The sequence below is a fragment of the Terrapene carolina genome, unplaced genomic scaffold, assembly GCF_002925995.2.
Source record: "Terrapene carolina triunguis isolate 2854851 unplaced genomic scaffold, T_m_triunguis-2.0 Scaffold231, whole genome shotgun sequence".
Classification (NCBI taxonomy): Eukaryota; Metazoa; Chordata; order Testudines; family Emydidae; genus Terrapene; species Terrapene triunguis.
In genome coordinates, this window is record NW_020664582.1 from 9638575 (window position 1) to 9660518 (window position 21944).

At 42.0% G+C, this 21944-nt stretch overlaps 1 protein-coding gene across 1 annotated transcript in view; it reads right to left on the reverse strand.

Moving 5' to 3' along the window:
* Nucleotides 1-480: 480 nt before the first annotated feature.
* The window catches only part of WSCD1 (WSC domain containing 1), a 56462-nt gene continuing 34998 nt past the window's right edge, over nt 481-21944 (reverse strand). Inside the window, exons 5-9 of the mRNA XM_024195452.2 lie at nt 20626-20747; nt 9494-9671; nt 5672-5836; nt 3843-4043; nt 481-2197 (exon numbers count right to left, since the gene is read on the reverse strand). Coding sequence (XP_024051220.2) covers nt 1845-2197; nt 3843-4043; nt 5672-5836; nt 9494-9671; nt 20626-20747 — 1019 coding nt within the window. The 3' untranslated portion in view covers nt 481-1844. The remainder of the gene's footprint in view (nt 2198-3842; nt 4044-5671; nt 5837-9493; nt 9672-20625; nt 20748-21944) is intronic.

Consider the following 21944-nt stretch of genomic DNA (forward strand, 5'->3'; position numbering starts at 1 on the left):
AGCTCCCTTCATATAAACTGTTTTATTATTTTTTTTATTAAAACTAATATTCCATCGGGAGTTATGGTGAATTTTTTAAAGTTAACATGAACAAATGCACTGTAGAGTAATACAACCTCCCAGGCCTAGCCCCAAAGCATGTAGGGTGATATAAAGTCTCTGAGCTTCATGTGTGACTCCTGCTGACACCAAGGGTGGCCCTTGGACACCCTTAGAGTGAAGCTCTCTCTTATCTGAAAGCACAAAGCTAATTGGTGTCATGTTGCTGCATGTGTTCAAGAATGAAATGTAATAAATTGAAGGGAAGCATAATGGAATTAACCCCCTCATCCCCAACCCCAGCCTGGACAATCATCCACCTTTCAGTGTACAACAACCATAGTTACATACGGGACCTACGTTATCTCAAAGGAAAAGTTATTTCATCGCTAACTCTAAATAACAGCCCTTGAGAGGTTGGGAGGAAAGCTGGAGACCAGCAGCACAGCTCACCCATAGAGCTTTTGTTCTCCCATGGCTGCCTGTTCCACCTTCCCCAATCCTGCAACTCACTAGTTTTAATCACTTGACTATAGCCATTTCCTTGCAATAGAAAAGCATTTTCTTGACTCTTCAGCACTATCCATAGCTCAGCTAATGAACTTAGCTAAGCTAAGCTGTCGTTGGGGCCCAAATGGCACACCGGGCCCAATGGCAGGACCCATTGTAGAGACCATAAACTTAAAGACAAAGGGTTCCCGCTCAGGCATTGAGCATCACTCGTAACAGAAATGAAATGCTTTTTTCTTCTCTTGATCTCTTCACCCTTCCCCAACCCAGCAAGAATATAATATACAATGGGGCCTTTACCAAGCCTGAGGTATGCCTCTGAATTTGGGGCTGGATTGAGTGGGATGATATCATGGAGCTTTTGCCCATCCCTTTATACTGAATCGCCATTTTCTCCTGTTGGGAATTCCTTCTTTCCCCTGCTCAGGCCCCTTCTGCATGGGGCTATATATCCTACCACCAAGGGAGACCCACCACTCTCCTTGATTCCAGCCCAAAGAGCTGGAGACAGGATGCACCTTCCTCCTGGAGATTATATTAATATCTCCTCTGGCACATGTTTTGAGTCCATATTATGATGAAAAGCCAAGGTCAGTCTTGAATCAGATCTACCATGCAACAATGCAGTTTCTGACAAGTCAGTGGACTAGTCCAAGCCTAGGTTTTTAAGGTGAGCCTTAGACAAGGTTGGTCTGACCATTCATATCTCTGTGGAAGTGTTCACTGCAGGTATATTTCTATTTCTCCCTTGCACACCAACAAAAGTCTAATGTGAGGCTGTTGGGATGAGTGGAGGGCAACCAGAGAATTTAGGAGAAGGGAGGGGGGGGGGAAATTTTAAAAAGAAAGCAACTAACTTTCTTAAAAGCTTGGATGAAAATATTTATCACCTTTGAGGGTTTTCCATACACATGTATGATGAATTTCCAAATCAAGCACTGCAAAATCTCAAGTTATTCTTGACAGGTATTGCTAGTAGACAGTAAGGACGAGAAGAAGGAATCCTTTTCCAGAATTAGCAGTGCACAACTGTTAAATTTGTAGCCATTTATATAGGGAAGGACACACATAGGCAGACACTAATAGCTTTTTCCTTGGTTTATAACCCAATTTCCATCCTTCATTGCTTGCCTTTTGAAGCACTTAATGCCCCTGAAGAACATCCAAGAGTGGAGAGAATTTGCATTCCTCAGCAGACTCCAAGAACATCTTAGCTTTTGCTGCTATAAAGCTCTGGTCTCGTATTTATTTATTTTTATTTTATTTTAGAAACACAGCTAACGGCAACTGGGATATCATCTTGGAACATACTCTCTTGGCAGCCCTGTCAGGTTTCTTCTTTTCAGTGCTTCATCCACTGTCAGGATGTAGCTGTTGATAAGATCTTTCATTTCCTGGGTAAACGGCTCAAAATCCTTCTGCCTAACACCCGACCGCTTGAAACTCCCATCTCTGTTGTTTTCGACACAGAGCAGTCGGTCCTCTGTCACCGTCATGTTTAGGAATTCCACCATTTCTTTCAGCTTGGGGATGAGATTCTGTTTTAAGTCTTCATAGTGAATAACAAAAAGATGTTTTCCATATTTTAACCAGTCTAAGACGTGAGAGGCCCACCATGAGGCGTAGCTGTTGACAAAGTCTGGCCATTCTAAACATTGGGGAAAGAGATGGAAAGAGGGGAAATATTAAATGATCTTATCCACACTCTGTTTTAATAATTTCCTAAACATTCTCCTGGAGCAGCAATAGAATGATCTTGCTGAATGTGGCAGCAAAAGTATAAATTGGAGCAGTACTTGTCCTGTTTGTTAGGGACGGCTGACTTCTTTTTGCCTAAGTTTGATCTAAAGCTGGTGACGTTTTTTTTTTTCTTCAAATTTTGAAATTTCAATGAATTTTTTTTTTCACAAAAAAGTTAAACTTTTTAGTGGAAAATGTTCACAGTTTTTAAAATCAGCTCTAGTTTGAACCCCCACTAACTCGCTGTGCTTGGCCTGATTATGAAAGTTGCTGAGTTTGCACGTTGCTTAGAAAACATATTGAAAAACAGAAGCAGAGAAAGGGGCGTGATGGTGTGTGGGGGGCGGAAATCTATAAAAGATTTTCAAAAATGAAGGAACGATTATGATGATCTAGTCTGACCTCCTGTATAACACAGGCTATAGGACTTCATTGAATTAATTCCTGCTTGAACTAGAAAGCCTGTGCCTAATTCTTCACAAGTAGAACACTGGTATATTGAAACCACTGGTGTAAACCTGCAGCACATTTATTTAATCAATTGCTGCAAAGAGAGGAGCGATTCTAATAGGGCACTGGACAGGAAGTCACGAGATCTGGATTCTAATCCCAGCTCTACCACTGATGTGCCTGATCTTAGGCAACTCTGCCACCCAGTGCCTCCACTCCACTCCTTTCCTTTGTCGTCTTAGATTGTAAACGAATGGTCCTTGGTTGTGGGGGATAAGGGGGGGAACCATGGGTTCAGGATAGAAATATACGATGTTGGAGAACCCCCCCACAAGAGTTTATGCAGTTTGCCCATCCCCTTATTCTAACGCTTCGGATATACAAAAGGAGAAGCCCATGCTGAGTTCTTTAGCATTGTAAAGTATGAATGTAGCAATACATTCTGTGGGGGATTTAAAGTTCTCATTTGCTTTGCCAGCTGAAAGTATCAAAAGAAAAATGAAGTGTGAGGGGTGCATTTTTAAAACGTGTTCAGGGGCATTGAGTAACGGTCAACGAGTCCTATTATTACTAATCTGTACTACAGTAATGCCTGTAAAATGCATAAAAATGTACCCCAACAAATCCCGTTTCATCATCTCCTGGATCTTAAACTAATCCATTTAATAGCTCTCACCTATTAGATACTGCGGGGGCAAATTCTCACCACAGCACACAGCTTGGTTAAATGGGTTGTGTGCAGCGTTTCTCTGCAAAGAGACATTCTCTCGGCCAGGCTGCTTCTCCTTGGTCACTACTGGAACTTCAGTGCCGTGCTAGTCCTGGTGCTGTGCTCCCTTTCTGTGACCAGTGATGTGGTTTAAGACTCTAACCACCTCCAAAATTCAGATCTGAGGTTTCTGGGGGCCTCCCTCTGCCCTAGGACCTGATGGAAAGTTCACTAACCTCAGTGGCAAAACTCCCAAAGACTTTTTAATGAGCTTTTGATCAGGCCCTCAGTGCATTGCCCTACCAGCAACACCCCCATAGCACCCCACCTTCAAGGCTTATCATTTGAAGGCCATTTTAGACACCCATTTGTTAGCAATGGCTTGGCATGTTACCTTTACTCTTCCAGTTCCTATCTGTTGCATATCCCAGGTGGCCAGCACATTTCCGGTTGAATTCTGCCATTAGAGATTTGTATGGGTTCCTTATCAACAAGATAGCGGAGTCAAACATTTCAATCTCTCTCTTGCCACTTTCATGTGTTTTCACACAGATAGTCCTCCTGCTTCTCCAGTGGTCTTTTTCTCCTTTAAAACCTGTTTTAAAATAGGAGGGTTTCATTGTTTTAAAAAAATTCAGGTTTCACATTATAAATGAGATCCTCTAATGGTGTAAAATTCTAACGACTACAAGAGACAAAGTAACTTAGTGGATCGAGTCCTGGACTGGGAGTCAGGAGGTCCGGAATTCTATTCCTGATTCTATCAATGACCAGCTATGTGACTATTAATTCTTAATTTTACTTGGCCAGTAAACTCTGTGGTGCAGGGACCACCTTTTTCCCCCCTGGGGTTGTACAGCTCCTAGCACAACAGGGCCCTGGTCTATGACTGGGACTTCCAGGTACTACCACAATATTAATAATTGTAAATAGATGAGACTTGGGTGGCCAAGGAATTAGTGGAAGCAATCTCAGAATGGTTAGCAATTATCTTCAAGAACTTATGGAGAATAGCTAGGTCCCAGAGGACTGGAGAATGGCAAACACAACCGATCTTAAAAATGGGAACAAAGAGGACCCAGGCATAGGCGCCGACTCCGTAGGTGCTCTGGAGAAAAAATGGGTGCTCAGCACCCAGCAGCAGCTCCTCGCCCCCCCGCCCAGCTCACCTCCGCCTCCTCCCCTGAGCACGCCGTGTGCCCGTTTTCCCCCCTAGCTCCCAGCGCTTGCGCCGTGAAACAGGTGTTTCATGCGGCTGGGAGGGAGGGGGGAGGAGGAGGAACGCGGCGCACTCGGGGAAGAGGCAGGGCTGGGGCGGGGATTTGGGGAAGGGGTCCAATAGGGGCAGGGAGGGGGCGGAGTTGGGGCAGGGAAAGGGTGGACAAGAAGTAATGGCTTAATCTGCAGCAAGGGAGATGTAGGTTAGATATTAGAAAAACTTTCTAACTATACGAGTAGTTAAGCTCTGGAATAGGCTTCCAAGGGAGGTTGTAGAATCCCCATCACTGGGAGCTTTTAAGAGCAGGTTGGATGAACACCTGAGAAGGATGGTCTAGGTATACTTGGTCCTGTCTCAGTGCAGGAGCCTGGACTTGATGACCTCTTGAGGTCCCTTCCAGCCTACATTTCTATCATTCTATGATTTTCTTAAGTGATTTTTGGGTTCCCAACTTGAGACACCTTAAAGGGGCCTGATTTTCAGAGGGCAGCTGTTCAGCACTTTCAAAAATGTAGGGCCATTTAACTTCTCTCATTGGGCCCACAGCCACTAGTCAGTTTTGAACATCATGGCCAAATTCTTTAGGTGCCTTTGAAAATCTTAGCCTAAGAATCTAGCTCATTTGTTGCCTATAAAATTCTTTATGGGCCAGTTCTGACAATGGGGCAAGGTAGGGGTGTGTGTGTGAGAGAGAGAGAGACAGACAGACAGCCAAGTATGATGATGATAATAATAGATGCTCAAATTTGCACAGTTTACCTAATATGACCCCACAAATCAAAGCAAGTTTTTACTCATGAAAATGTTTGTGAATCAGTTTATGTATGCTATTCAACCATTCTCTGTACACTGTCTCACATTCCAAATGTGTTTTATTTTTAACACAGGTGTTTATAATATTGACAGACATATTTATTCCAAACAGAAACAAATGTCAAGACAAGTAAATAAACGTGCATGTTTAAAGCTGATTTCATGTTTTCACGTGACTCCGACAACAATACCTTTGTTGTACAGGGTTCCATCAAAGTAATAGCTTCCAGTGTAGTATCCAGTGGCGTGTTCTATTAAATGACGAGCCCAGGTATTCCCGGCCCCAGGGAAACTAGACAAAGCAACAAACACTTTGGATTTGGTAGTGAGGAATTTCCTATCTGTGCATCGGGTGTCTGTAAGTACAGAAGATATTTCATTGTAAGCATGGTGGCTTCTTATTAATTTTACTGACAGCTACTGATTACAAGGTTTATTGCTTTCATTTTTCTATGTATACCATAGGATATCAGTTTGAGTCCAGTTGTGATTCAGATACTTCTCAAAATTAATTCAGCCTTAAGAGGCCAAAGAGTTTATCCTTAGAGGAGGCTTTCAAGAGACTGACGTCATGTTAGGCAATGCTTTATTATTAGAACTGCAGCAAATTATTGTACCTACCTGCAGGTTCTAATAAAAGCCCCTGGATGCATGTTTAACTGCTATTTGCCTGGCAGGCTGGCTGTTCACTGACCGTCTGAATGTACCATTAGACTTGTGAATCAAGTGTCTCATTGTAATAGGAGAGGTTGCCTATAAGTTAGAGTTCAATTCAACCTCTTAGCCTGGGATTTTCAAAAGCAAAACAATATTCCATGCTTTGAAGGCCCTTCATGGTTGCAAAAGCAGTGCTAAAATATGGCAGACGAGACAGATTGCCTGTGCTGTTTTAAAAATACAATTGCCATTAAGGACAGCCACAGTCATTCTTTTTGTACCTGTGTAAATGTCATCTTGGTGACAATTGCTGACTGTGGGGTCTGTTTACGGAATAATCCACTGATTTCCGTACAGAGAGAACAGATGTAGGTACATTTTGGGGGGAGGGGAGGGAATCAGGACCACTGTTTGCAAAGAAGCATCACTACAAAAAATAGCACCACCGGCAGAAGACGTAGCTCTTTCCATTGACAGAAGCGTGTTCAGCATTACAGAATGATGCATCCTTGGCACTTAATGCTCCAACAGTCATGTGTCATGCAGCATCAGTGCATACTTGCCTATCTACAGTATACGGGCCAGAGCCTCAGCTGGTGTAGCTTGGTGTAGCTCCATATGAAAATGGAACTCTGCCAATTTATACCAACTGATGATCTGGCCCCACATATGTAACTGTATCGCCCAGACCTTTTGCTACCTCCCGGGGGAACATCTGAGTGCTTTGCAAAGGAAATAGCCGGAAATTAATGCAAATGATAAGGGTGGGATGGGGCAGATTGCTCACCCACTGTGAAACAACACTAGGCAAGATTGTGTCTTTGTCTGTATAGGGCTCTTTATAGGGTGGGGAAGTGATGCACCACTCCTAACTCAAGGCAGTCTCTTAAAACCCACAATCTACCTGTAAACGTGTATGTAAAGAATGTTCCCGTTGTATCTGAAAATTAGTCAATTGGCCATAATCAACATGGGGGGCGGGGAGGAAGGGCAGGGATTAAGCTTCAGACTTCAGTTCAACATCCTTCCTGAGAGGCTTGTGCTGAAATGGAAATCAAAAGAAATTAGGCTTTCCGGCACTTCAGAAAGGCTGGGCGTCACCTGTCTCGCAAGCACGTTCTGTCAGATCTGCTGCAAACAGGGCCAAGGACAGTCTCAAAATTCAGTCCGCAAAGTAAGGGATGCTGTAGAAGGTAGGGTCTGCTGTCTAGTGAGCTTTTCTCGCTCAGAAGAAAATATCAAACCCTGACCATGTATATATTAACATGAAATGGATTCAACTTTAAAACAGAGAGTGGTGGTCTATGAGCTATTTTCTCTAGTTATATTTCAGAAGCTGTATGGACATCTTACATTGTGGAACTGAAGGGTTTCACAATCATTACGCTACTTTATTGGCATTGCCTGTGGATATGAAGCATTGTGACTTAGTAGGTGGTCCACTACAGTGGGTCTCGGGAGGCCTGGGTTCTATTCCCATCTCCACCTTGGGAAAGTCACTTTGCCTCTCCCTGCCCTTTTCCCTATCTGTAAAACAGGGATAATGAGGCTGACCTCCTCTGTAAAGGACTTTGAGATCTTCTGGTGAAAAGTGCTACACGAGAGCTTGGTATTATATACGTATACCTATTAATGCCTGCCTAACCTCAGAACGGGGAATGAGGATAACCCAGGAAGGTGCTATGTATGGTCATCCCTAATGAATAGACAGAAGAAATCCTGCACATTGCTCCTTATCCCATCGCATGCAGTGCCATCCATTTAAAAGTTGCCATGGACGAACGCCTGCATGTGATCCAGCATGGAGGGTGCCCCAATATCCCTCCCCAACGTGATTTCTAAAATCAAAGCACGCCTTGAAGTATTCAGACTTCAGATTTGGAACCCTGATCCTGCTCTGGCTGAAGTCAATGGGAAAATTCGTAGCCTGAACTACTGGATTCTTACCCAAAATAACTTGAACTTCCAAACATCTTGAAAGTGCGCAATTAAATCTCTGGATTTTCAAATTAGTTCAGAGGGCTGTAGTCCAATAGGGGTATGAACCAATAAATGCTCAGAAGTGGGCCTTACCTACTCTACTTTGAGTCTGATACGTGTTGGTGAAAATGGGCCATGAGCAGAAGTTTAGGCCCCTGTCCAGCAGGGCTCTTAGAGATATGCTCAGCTTCATGCCTATGAATAGTCCCACGGAGATCAGTAAAACTACTCATGCGCTTAAGTATCCAGTTAACTTTAAGTGATTTGCTGGATTGAAGCCTTATTGTCAATGTTACCAACCTACTTCTAGATGCTTATGAGGATGAGCATTAAGAGGAAGATGTCGCAAGTAAATTAGTAATGCTGGTAGCACTGGTTTTAATGCAGCTATAACTGCAATATGTATGAGCCAGAGAGAGCATGGTTTGTGGTTAAAGCACAAAACTAGAAGTCTAGGTTCTATTTTTGACTGTAATATAGCTATTGTTTGGCTCTGGGCAAGGGGTGGGGGTCGCTGGGTTCAGTGTGTAGGTGATGGGTGGTGGTGCTGGTCTGTGAGATACAGGCTGTCACATTGGATGATCTGGTGGTCCCTTCTGGCCTTAGTCACAATGTTTAAGTGCAGGCAAAGCTCTGTGCCTCAATTTCCCCACCTGTAAGATAATTACTTACACCCACAGGGGTTTTGTAAGGCTTAATTCATTGTTTGTAAAAGTGTTTGAAATTCTCCTTTGAAAGGAGGTTTATTGAAGTTCAACACGGTATCAGTGTAATTTAGTTTAGGGTGAAGGGAAAGTTCTAATTTGTATAGTTAAAGTTGTTTGAAAAATCTAAAGCCCATGAAACTAGCCAGGAATTTTAAGGCCAGGGATTTCCAAAAGCCACTACTTGATTATGTTGTATTGATAACATCTTATTTTGCTTGCATGGCTATTTTACTCTTGTAAACATCACATACAACAGTGTTAATTTTGTGTTAATTTCTATATTACATGTATGTATAGTGTGTGTATATAAAACACATATGTTAATGCTACTTAACACATACGTTTATATACACATACGCAACAAAGAATCCTACAGCACTGTGGAACCACTTTATCTACCCCTGAAATGCTGCCATGTCTGGGCTGGAAAATGATCCATTTTTCAACAGTGACTGACAAAATCGCATATCAGTTTGATAAAGGAAGGGAAAGACTACCATATACAACTGAAACTGCATGAGGAATTTAGGTATAGGCAGGCTTCAATGATTCAAACCAGAATGTGGCCTGGACATTACAGCTAACACCTCTATGGCTAGATGTTCACCTGGTGTAAACAGGTATAGCTTCATTGACTTCCGGGGGCTCTTGCTGAGTTGCAGCATTTACCTTGTACTGGAGTCTGATAGACATGATAGTAATTCTCTTCTCTTGGCACCTCAGCCATACTACTGACGTTCTGCAGTCTGCTGCAGAACAACCTGTCCACGCTGTCGTGAAGAGTGAAATGCATTGTGGGATAGCCACAGTAGCATTCTGGCCCTCCGATGATTGCCAAGGGAAATTCCTATCCAAGAGAGAAAACAGATCAGAATGCAAATGCCCTGGCATCAACAATCCTAAGAGGACGCTCCTAATATAAAAGCAAAAACTATACCTTCAAAGGGCAAACTGTCAGGATCAAAGCGATATTTGTTTTCATTGAAAATCTCATACCTATGTCACTAAGTTGTCCATTTCTCAGGGCAAGTTTTTGAATCTTTTTCTGATTATTTTGCTGAGAACTTAGAGATTCAAAACACTTTCCATCTCTACTACTAATTTATGGAATTTAAGGACAGAAGAAACCTCTATGGTCATCACTCTAACTTTCTGTGGAACACGGGCCATAGAATGCCATCTGGTAATTCCTACAATGGAGGGTGGTGGTGTTCTTTACTATAAAAGTCAACATTACTAATCCCAAGAATTTGTTGCTGAACTAGAGCATAACTTTTTAGAAAGATAGTCATCCACAATTTAAAGACTCTGCAATCCAGCTCCTCAGCTGGTGTAAATCAATATAGCCACATCAACATCGGCACCATTTTTCTGGTATTCAGCAGCTGAGGCTCTAGCCCAGACTAAGCACAAAATTGAATAACCACTGAGGTCAATTGCCAGGATAGAGCCCACGGAGAAGAAAACTGTTCTTGGACTTCAAGAATTCTGTTTTCAGAAAAAGGATCAAGGGGGAAAGCAGGGATTTAGATGAATTAAATGCTAAATACATTTACAAAAACAATGGAAAACCACGAAGAACTGAATATCTCCTACTCTGACTCATTCACATGCCTGAGTGCCCAAACAGTGTTTATTTTGTATAGCTTTCAGAGGGAATCTCCCAAGCTGATGAATCATGAGCAGAAAACAGTCATTTAAAAACAAAGCCAAACTCTGTTAAAAATATAGTAGGAAGAAATGTTGACACCATCGTAGACAAAGAGACTGAAGTAACAGCACACATGGGCCTCCATCAGGGTTTCCAGAGCCAGTGGGAGATCTATGGTACCATATTCACAGCTTTATGCAGTCACTGCATGGGTGAGTTAAAGAGGCAGGATGGGCACCTTTGCCACTCACTTTCCTTGTGTCTTGGGCTATGTCTACACTTAAAACACTACAGTGGCACAGCTGTGCTGCTGTAGCACTTGAGTGTAGACACTATGGTGATGGGAGGGGTTCTCCCATTGCTGTCCATAATCCACCTCCCCGACAGGCAGTAGCTAGATTGACGGAAGAATTCTTCCATTGATTTAGCACGGTCTACACTGGGGCTTAGGTCGGCTTAACCATGTCTTTCAGGGGTGTGGATTTTACACACCCCGAGAGACGTGGCTAAGCCAATGTAACTTTTCAGTGTAGACCAGCCCTTGAAATAAATACTTCATACTGCAATTTTACTTTATGGCTCTCTTAAAGTATATCCATTGGATTGGGGTGCCGAAGGCAAGATGGGCAGGGGAACGCCCTGTTTGTGAATCCCACCGGAGCTTAGATGTGAGTTAGGCATTGAGCTGCTTGGTAGTGTCGGGACTCAGGTGACTGCGCACAGCCAGCTGTTGAAATTTAGGCACCTAGACTTTAATGTTGGCAACCTAAGCACCTAAGGTGGGATTCACAAGAGAGACTAAGTCTAACATTTAGGCACTACAGGCAGTTGCAAAACTGCTCAACTGCCGTCTAACCCTGTGGGCACCTAAACTCTGCAGGCACCCCTAAATCATTTTGAAAAATGAGGCTGACTCTCCTAGGTCACTTGGGAATTTTTGAAAATATGACACTACATTGACCACATGGGTCAATACCTACCATGCTGCTATCAAAGTGTGACTGGAGATATATAAAATTAAACACATCCAGATACTAGGAACCAGATTTTCAAGAAGCTCAGACTAGATTTTTTTTTTAAGTGCACCTGCAATTGAGGGTAGATTTTCAAAAGAGCTCAGCTCCTATTTAGGAACCAAACTAAGGGTCACATTTTCAAAAGTTTTCAGCCCCCAGGAGCACCGGGGGTGATATTTATGGGCAACATTTTAAAGAGTTCAGCTCTTTGAGAATCGGGCCATTTATTTATATGCTTACACGGGAGCTGAGCTCGCTTGAAAACCTGATCCCAGTTGTGGGAGCTGAGCACCTAAAAATCTGGCCCTGAGATCTGTTGAAAATCCCTGATGTCTTTTCCCTTCCGTGTGACAGCACATCTTGGGTTGGATTCAATGTTAAATTAGGCCCTTAGACTTCAGTGGGGTTACTAAAACAAGGCAGGCTTGCTTCACTGCACAGAGCCATAGAACACAGTTTTACATGTTTTATGTACGCAGTTGGGAAGGGTTATAACATAATTTAGTTTTGGAAGTGTGAATGGAGCAGAAGGATTGGGAAAGCTTGAAAAACCACACGTTTATGAGTAAGTTCTCCCCATTTAAGCAACATCCCAATTTTTTGTCCTTTTAAAAATATTCTTTTGGACTCTTGTTTGTAAAATAACTCCTCGGTCTTGAGACTGGATATTTTTTCCCTTAAAAACTTTTCTATTGGCATGCATGTTTGGGACAGAAATACTAGGAATTTTTATAGAGAGGGACTGCAGTGTAGGAATTGGTGCACAATGTTTGAGGGTGGAGACCTAGAGGTTCTAATCCTGACTCTATCACTTGTGACACTGTCTGTAGGTAACACAACATGCATGACATTCTATGGTCGGATTTATATAGGAGGTCAGACTAGATGTTCGTAATGGTCTCTTCTAGCCTTACAATCTATAAATCCATGAACATCTACTGTGCTCCTGTTTGTAAAATGGGTTTAATACTTGCCTTATGGGGACTATGAGGCTATGTTCATTAGCGAGTGCGATACACTTTGAGATCTTCCGATCACAGGCACTATGCAAGGACAAAGCTTTGTATTACTGCAAGGTTGCACATGGGAATTGGCAACTTTCTGGTTTTGCATATTTATTTAATTTTAGACATGAAAATGACACATGGAGGGGGCAGGGGGAAGAGAGACTGCATAGTGTTTATAAATAAATACAAGCTCAGGAAACTAAATAATTAAGTGCACTCTTTTGTGTGCTTAGCACTTTTGAAAATATGGCCCTTATTTAGGTATCTAAAAGGGAGCGGAACTCTTCTGGAAATCTGTCTCAAGGAAATCCAGTTGCTTCTGGGCATGAGGGTTAACGTCTGCCATATGGATGCTAATACAGCCTGTTGGATTATAGCTCTGAATATCTCACTGTTACAAGGATGGAAATCCTTTAGTTCCTGGAATGAGGCGTTATGCCAATGCTTGCCTAAGAACTAAACTGATGTATTGTTCTTTAACATCTGCAATGTTAAGAAGAAGCTCCTATCATAAAGTTCCTCTGCAAAGTGCGTCTGTTCCTGAAAAGGAGCTCACAGCCTGTTGAACAAATGGATTTAAATAGGCCAGGTGTGCTGAATCATGTGACTGTAAAGGCTGATTTTTGTTCCCTTCGTCAAAAACTGCATTTTCATTGGGGGGGGGGGAGGGGCAATTACAGTTGGCTAATCTTTTTCTGTCAAAACATAATTTTGAAGAAAAATGGCTTTTAAGGGAAAAGCCAACATTTTCATGGGAAAATTGCATTTTTTATGCCATTTTCCAGTTTTTTAAATGGAAAAAAAACGGAAACCCAAAACTTTAGATTCCCCCCGCCCCTAAAAAGATGGAACATTTAAACCAAAAACGGTTTTCAAACACATGTCAGTTTTTGGCTTCAGTTTTTCACCAAAAAACTGGAACGAATGTGTAGGAAATTTCAATGAAAATGAGAGAATTTTTCCCTGTGGAACTTTCCAGGTAAAAACTGGAATTTTTAAACCAACTCTAATGGCAATGCATTAAATTGTCAGCATAGTAATCTCTCTTGGGGAATGGGGAGAATAGGTGAAACGCTGCAAAGCTTAGCCAGCAGGCAGAGCAGAAAGGGAAAGCAGTATGGCTTCTTACTGCATCATGCAATGGTGAGGTCAAGGAGCAAGGGCAGTAAGACCAGGACTAGCGGTAGATTTTCAGATCTGAAGAAGAAGCCAGCTCCTCTTTCCCAAAGTAAATACTGTCCAAAGGATTCTGGAAGAGATGAAGAATCTGGATTCTCCTTCGGCACTGATGTAAATCAGGAGTAAAACGCTGACTTCAATGAATTTACACTGGTATAAAGCTGGTGCATTAGACTTGCTATATGTGTATCATATACATCTAAGCACATGTTGAAGTCAATGGCATTAAAGCTGGGGCTTTAAGTTACACTGCTTAAGTTCTTTTCTTAATAAGGATGTGATCACTTATGTGGTTAAAGTGAAGGATGTGCTGAAGTGCTTTGCTGAACAAGGGCATATAGAATCAAAATGGCTGAATTTTTTCCTTTTTTACCATAGAAGGGCGACGTTGTGGAACTTTTAAAGACAGGGTCCCAATAAATGTTTGCATGAAGTGTGGGTGTATTTGCATGTGCAAGTAGCAGGAAAACTAAATGTCCATGACCAAGCATTTAATAGACGTTCAAAGGGTTGTTCAAGCATACAGAGGGTTGAATTCCACTGAATCTATTTGAATGGCTTGCTGAGCTGCCACTATCTGTACACTTTGAGCAAATGCCTTTTAAAAATCATCTTGATTCTCATCTATGGAAGCGCGTGACAAAACTGCTGAGTGGCTTATCTCTTGCTCTTCCCCAGTGCTTAGCCTCTGATAAGGAGTCAAATATGATGTGTGCCCCATTTGTGCCCACACTACCAACATTTGCTTACTGAGTGAGATATGAGATTGTCAAAAAGTATTTGCAGATTCAGTCCAAGGGCATAATGGTCCCATTTCTGTTTGCAAACAGAGCTGCAGCTTTTCAGCATAGGTAAAATCATAAATTTCCTCTCCTAATTTGGTTTAGAATAAAATTGCATCGTTTTCTTAGCAAGATGGCACCTATGGAAAGCTTGCAAAAGTGTAAGCAAAGCTAAGCAAATGGGCCTGATTTGCTATCTTCTGTCCCCTTTGCAGTCATTTCCACCAACACAAAGTGAGTGTGAAATGCTGCCACTCTGATCTGGTGTGTAAGATACAGTGTGGTGGTGAACTAGGCTCAGTGTTTCAAACTAGTGCAAGATGCGAAAAGCCCGGTTCTCCTCTTGCTTACATAAGCATCATGCTGGTCAGACCCTACTGACTTGAGGAGCTATTTCTTGTTGCTCTTTCTATATCTGTATCTCAGTGCCTTTCGCAGGGTTCTCTACTGTCAGTGGAGCTTTGGCCGCAGCAAACAAGTGGTAGAACTTGGAACGAATCCTACATCCTGTGGCTAAATATACCTGGTACCTCCACTAGATGTGTCTAGTGAATGGGCCAAATTCTACTAGTATACTGTGTATAAATATGCATCAGAGAATTCATATCCAGCAAGGGGAAAGTGTGTGTGTGCGCGGAGGAAGGGGGGGCTGAAACCCTAGATCCTCAGGGAGAAATCTTTCTAAAGGTTTCCAAGCAAAGGAGCTATCTGGAGCAGTGCCAGGGGTTCACTGAGTAATGATCTCTCTTTATGCACATACTCAACTTGACCCAGATACAGCACCAACATATAAGCCTCCATGCCTATTATTTGTGCTCCTAACAGAAACAGTCTGTGCTGTGTGAGCATCAGTTTTGAAGTTAACACAAATGCCCATTTTGAGTGTAGAATTTGGCTCCCTGTGAAGGTTCTTCCCAAGTAAACCACAAATGGGGTTTTACTCTCTCACCCCTACTTCATACTGTGGGCTGGTGCCTCAGCCCCAATGAGGCCTGTAAACAAGTGGAAAAAACTGTCAAGCCAATCAATTACCACATTTCAGGAAATGCTCCCCCAACAACATTAAATGTCAGCTGCCTTGCTCAGCCAGAAAACATGGCTTGGTCGCCAATTTCGGCACAGAGAGTGCATTTTTCACTAAAGTTTCTTGCACATTTGCCAGCCCCAAAGAGAACCCAAGTTAATAAGCGTTCCTTCCCCATTCCTTCAATGCCATTGACTTTAATATGTTGGCAATTTTTAAATCAAAGGAAGATCTCCCCTTCAACTGCCTGAACTGTTTTGTTTCATCAAGTATATTAAACTGTCAAATCTCTGTACATTTTCAAAATGACTGGAGAATTTCGGATAATAATGTTACTTTATTTACAACATTAAGGTTTCAGCAACATGACGTGATTCTGAAAATGCAGAGCAATTTTCAATCCTGGAGGGAATTTCTAAGAGCTTATTTCCATAAAAATTAATATATAAAATCTTCCTTTTTGGCTTCAACGTGCGTTGGGGAAGGGAAAAAACAGGGAGCTGGCTTCATCAGTGAACAATTTTCAGCAAATGTACTGCACTCGTTGAGAGCCCTACAACCGTTCTGGGAAATGCACGAGTGCAAAGGGCTGCAACTCTTTATCTTCAGCCCCCTGATTATTCAGATTTTGTGCATAACTTATGCAGAAAATGGAATGATTGCAAAATAATGTATTCAGCCACGACTTCCTTTTACTGTTTAATCAACAACTACAATCCATCTCCATTCTGTCAATCTCACCTTCCGTAGTGACACAGCCCCTGATCCAGCAAAGGATTTAAGCACGTGCCTAAATGTAAGCACGTGAACAATCCCACTGAAGTTCAGAGGGCCCAATTCTCACTGCTTTACTCCAGTTCTCTAGCAGTGTAGATCCACTGAAGTCAATGGGCCCACCCACAGGCTTAAAGTTAGGCATGTGCTTAAGTGCTCTGCTGGATCCAGCCTTACTGTACCCACAATCCTACTGAAACAAATGGGACTTCTTGGGGCTCATGGGGTGAAATCCTGGCTCCATTGATATCACTGGGAGTTTTGCCATTGAATTCAGTGGAGCCAGGAGTAAGTTACTACCTGACATGCCCCAAAATGGCAGAATCTAGCAGCTTATATTAAGTTCCTACTTGTGTAAACATTTGCAGGATCAGGGCCTGCAAGCCCTTACTGCTCATGTGAGTAGCTTACTTGCACCAGAGTCCCATTAATATCAACACCCATGCCCTTAAACATTAGTTTTCTAGTTAACACAGCTCTAATTATTTTTGTTTGCCTTCCTTGCAGCATTTTCTTCACCACTTACATAAATGCATCCTAACCCTAGCCTCTAAAACTCTTTTTTATTATAAACCCATTCAATTAATGAATTACCAAGAGATCGAGAGCATATATAATTAGTTCAACTCTGATCACGGCTAAACCTTTGATGCAGCTTTCCTTGAGACGGGGGGACACAGTTGCGACGACCCGAGAAGCACGAACATGTGCAAAGAAAGGCAGTGCCCGTCATCGAAAAAAGTTAATCCCTCAAGTGCTACTGCTGATCTGAGGTTTGTTTGAAAATAAGCCTGTTCATTTTGCAACCAAGTCAAACATCATTTAGCAAATTTCTATCAACTGGCCTGTTCTAAGAGTAAAAAGGAAAATACCTTGAAATTAGCTGTCCCTCTGAAATAAAAATCTCGGCTTATTTTACATTGCAAGGTCTTTGGGCAGGGAACAATTCTTATACACTCTACAAACATATAACACAATGGGGCCGTGACCCTGAATGGGTTCTCTAGGTGCTACTGGAATATAAATAAAGCTAATGGAGCTACGGTGATTCACACAGATTCACAAAATCTGGCCCATTTCCTATTATCTTACTGAGTTAAGACAAGTTCCAATTCCCAATGAAGTCAACAGAAAGCCTCCCATATTCTTCAGTGAGAGCTGGATCTGATCCCTAAGGGCCTTATCTTAACTAAGTACTCATGAATTAGCTTTTCTGAAAACCAAGCCCCTTTAAGGTGTCCCAAAAACAGAAGCACCCAAAATCACTAGTCATTTATGAAAATGTAGGCATCGGTGTTTGAGTGCATGTTTACGGTAACCTTTCTTCTCCAGGGTTTTCCATACAATCATCTCAGAAATTGACAAGCAATAATTACACCTCACAAGTGGATTAGTTTAAACCCCATTAAACCCACGTGGACATTTTTATTCCCAATTAAAGTGGTCTTAATTCGGTTTAGTTTAATTCACTTCTAAACTGAATAAAGGCCACTTTAATTCTGAATAAGAGTGTCCACACAGAGATTTAATGTGGTTTAACTAATTCATTTAAAATTCACACTTTTAGGTAGTTCAGATTGATTTCCCTGTGTAAAAAAGGGCAAAGTTGGGAATAGAACCCAGGAGTCCTTCAATTCAGTGCTTTGCTCTACCCCTTATTCCCACACACTCCCTATATTGGTATTACATATGCGCGCACACGTACTATGGTAATTAATTAACACACAACAACGCTTCAGTGGCATTTTCTCAAAACACATTGAACTGAGGAGGTGGCATAAAGGATATGTTGACTGGGAAAAGACTTCCCACTCCCCATCAAGGGATAAAAGCTGCTAAAATTACTCTACCTAGTGATTATGAAGATTTTGTTTTTCATGCCTTAATAGTTTTAATCACTTTGTGTTACTAGAAGACAAATTAATTGAATGTTTGGTTTACTCCATGTCGTCTGGCTTTAGGCTAAATCTGACCACAAAACGATTCTTCCTCTGCACAAAGATACAACCCAACTTGGGCGGGGAATGGACTGCCTCTCAATAGAAAGTGCCTGGGTCAAATGCCCCACTCCATTACACCAGTTCATCTTTACTCAAGTCAATGGAGTGAGTTATGCAGATGCAAACCCAGCCGATTGAGGATGTATGCCAAGGCCAAGACGGTAACAGGGTTCAAAAAAGAACTAGATAAATTAATGGAGGATGGGTCCATCAATAGCTATTAGCCAGGATGGGCAGGAATGGTGTCCCTAGCCTCTGTTTGCCAGAAGCTGGGAATGGGTGACGGGATGGATCACTTGATGATTAACTGTTGTGTTCATTCTCTCTGGGGCACCTGGCACTGGCCACTGTTGGAAGACAAGATACTGGGCTAGATGGACCCTTGGTCTGACCCAGGAGGGCCACTCTTACATTCTTATGACCCCTATGTCAGTCTACAGGCCAATAAATAAGTAGCAGAACTTTATTAGCCACTGTGTGGTCATTTGCACCAGTGCAAAGTGGGTGTAAGATGTTACTAAGTCAGAATTCTCCACTCAGGGTTTATCTAAACACACAAGTGGAATCCCTTTAACGATGCCATTATAGGGGCAGTACAACCCCCTTAGAGTATATCTACATTGCAATCAGATGTGTGATTGTATAGGCACACCTGAGCTAGCTTTGATCTAGGTACCTTTGGTAACAATAGCAGTGAAGCTGTGGCAGCACAGGTTAATCCCTCAAGTGCATACCCAGTCAGGATCCACAAAATCGTTTTATTTACTTATTATTGTTGTTGTTATTTTTGTGTTATTTTCTATGGAGTCTGGACCTTGACTATACTTTGACCAAGAAATTTGGATATTGGAAAAAAAAATTGATTGCCCTGCGTGGCTTCACTGCTATTGTAATGAGCTACCTTGATCAAAGCTAGCATGTCTACACATGCTGCATTCACACCTCCTGATTGCAGTATGGACAGAATTATATCACTATAAAGGTGCTTATAGCTTAGACTCATATGAAAAGGAGAATGAGCTAATGGTATAAGGAACCTTTGTGCTGGTATAACTGAATCCACACTTGAGGTTGTACCAATATAGTTATTTCAGTAAAAAACCCGGCACCCCAACCTGTTATACTGGTACAAAACTGGGTGTAGACGAGGCCTCAATTATAACAGTAATAGAACCTAATTCTAATTTAAACTAAGACTGTTCCACACCACTCTGGCAGTGTAAAGGGGTTTTACAGTGAATGCAAATGGACTGCACTTCCCTTTCTGCTGCCACTGCCAGAGCTATGCAAAGTGTCTTTAGTCTAAATGAGAATCAGGCTCCTAGTCACTTTGTCAATTACTAGGCTTCTTTACACCACTGTGGCAGTACAAAGGGGCCTTCAATTGGGAATAAACATAATCTACATCCACTTTAAAGCCCCAAGTGTAAATAAGAATCAGACCCTTTGTAGTCACCTTGGACAGCTGTAAAAATGATCACAAAAGAGTGGAGAATCATTCCCAGAATCAAAGTGGACCTTAAACTCCTCCCATTCAGGTAAACTGAAAGTAACACCATTGTAGCTAATGGAGGTACCTCTGAGTAAAGCTGGCGCGAAACGGGAATAAGGTCAAAGCAATGATGATCAGATTGTCGTCCAAATTATTTCGGACACTTTGGACCCGCTCCCTTACACCTGTGCACGGTTGGTCTAAAATGCTACAAGATAATATTTCTCCCCCACTCATACTACTTGTTGTTGTCGTTTGTTTTTTAAAGGTGTGTAGATGGCAACACAGAAGCCAAAATCCTCATCTGGTATAAATTTACAGCAGTGGAGGATCTGGCCCCCAGGACTTGATCCTGATGACCCATACACTACTGTTATACTGCTGTAATTCCAGTGAGTTCAGCAATGTGACTGGTGATTGACAGTAGTTTAACGGAGATCAGAATCAGGCCCACAAGGTACAAAGCAGTGCAGCGGGAGGCACAACTGGACATAATTCTTCCATTCAATGTGCACATTGAACACACAAGGTGCTGAACTTGAATCTCTATGGGAAGAATTTGTCCTATTTAGCATCAATTTCAGGTTTGTACTTGTTAATCAATATTGTATGTCACATTACTTTCTGCTGGCCCACTGGATGGTCACTTAGGATTGGTTTCCCTGTACATCATCTTTAGTGGCAGAATTCTGATTTCTCCCCCACATAAGCAATAATAATTAGACCGGATATGCCACGGTGAGCTTCCTTTGAAGAAATCTGTCCTTTGGAAACTAATTTTTGAATCCACAGCTCCAAAGACACTAAGCGTCTCTATTTACTTCATAAATTAACACAAACACACACAGAGAAAAGTGAAATGAGAACTGTTCTTACTTTCTTGGAGCAAAATTCAGAGCACATCTCCACCGTCAAATTGGACTGTATCAAAGAGGCTGGAAAGGTGACTGTTAAATTTTCTGGCGCTCTAAAACATCCTCGATAGATAACATTCCTCCCTGCGGGGATATGAAATAGGTTTCTCTTGAGAAAACAGCATTCACAGTAGCCTGTCACTATCACAAAGGACAATATTCATTTTGAATCTTTAAAAAAATTCTCCATATATATGTATTTTCAGAGTACTTTAGAAATAAGAGAAATAGAGAGAGACACGAGGAAAATGCATTGCAAGTCCTGCTATACTGAAAGGAACACACCCCTTTAGTCCTGTACTAACTATGGAAAGTAGGGCTGCAGAGAAGAATTTAAATTAAATTCCGCTGGTGGAGGGCATTGCTATTGTTTGCAAGCCCCAGTTTTCTTTTGAAGATATTTTTCCCCCTGAAAGGCTTAAAAGCCCTGATAAAAATCTACAAAGCTTCCCATGATCTGCACCAGAAAAGAAATGGAATTTAAATGAGTTCAGAAGTCCCTTTAGGGACCCACCTTTCTGCACATCTGTTCAGTTATGAAGACACCCCCCCCTCCCATTCACTTGCATTCTTTTCAGATCAGTCGAGCTCACTGCAGCCTTCAAAATCTAAACTCAGCTTTTACAAGTCATTCAGGGAGAATGCATGCTCTTTGCTGAAATCCTGAGGGCCAGATTCTGATCTCCATTGCACCGGTGTAAATGCTCAGTAACTAAAGAGGTCAGCAAAGTTACTCCAGATTTACAGATGAGTAACTGAGATCTGAGTCTTGCTAGTACTTACAGTGTAGTGTTCTGTCCCACTTACCATACAAGGACAAATGTCCCTTTGCAAAGTTGTCCTGGAAATATACTAGCCTAGTCATGCAATTGGCTTTCCTACTCTTTGAGAAGGTGAATGATGATACAGAAAGTAATGATATTTTACTAACCCAGTCACATAACAACAGTACCTACTTTTTACATCACTTTTAACCCTAGACCTCAAAGCACTTTACAAAGGAGGCAAATATTATTCTTCCCATTTTACTGATGGGAAAACTGAGGCACAGGGAAATGAAACAACTTGCCCAAGCTCAAGTGAGAGACCTGGGAATAGCACGCAGGTCTGCTGAGTCCTAGTCCAGTGATCTATCAACTAGACAATAGTATGTCTACCAAAAAATCAAAAACCCATGGTAAATGGGCAAATATAGTCAATATTGGACTGAACTAATAGAGATGTAGTTTGGGGCCTTGACGAGATTACATGCATATGACTGTCTGGCAACATGGCCTAGAT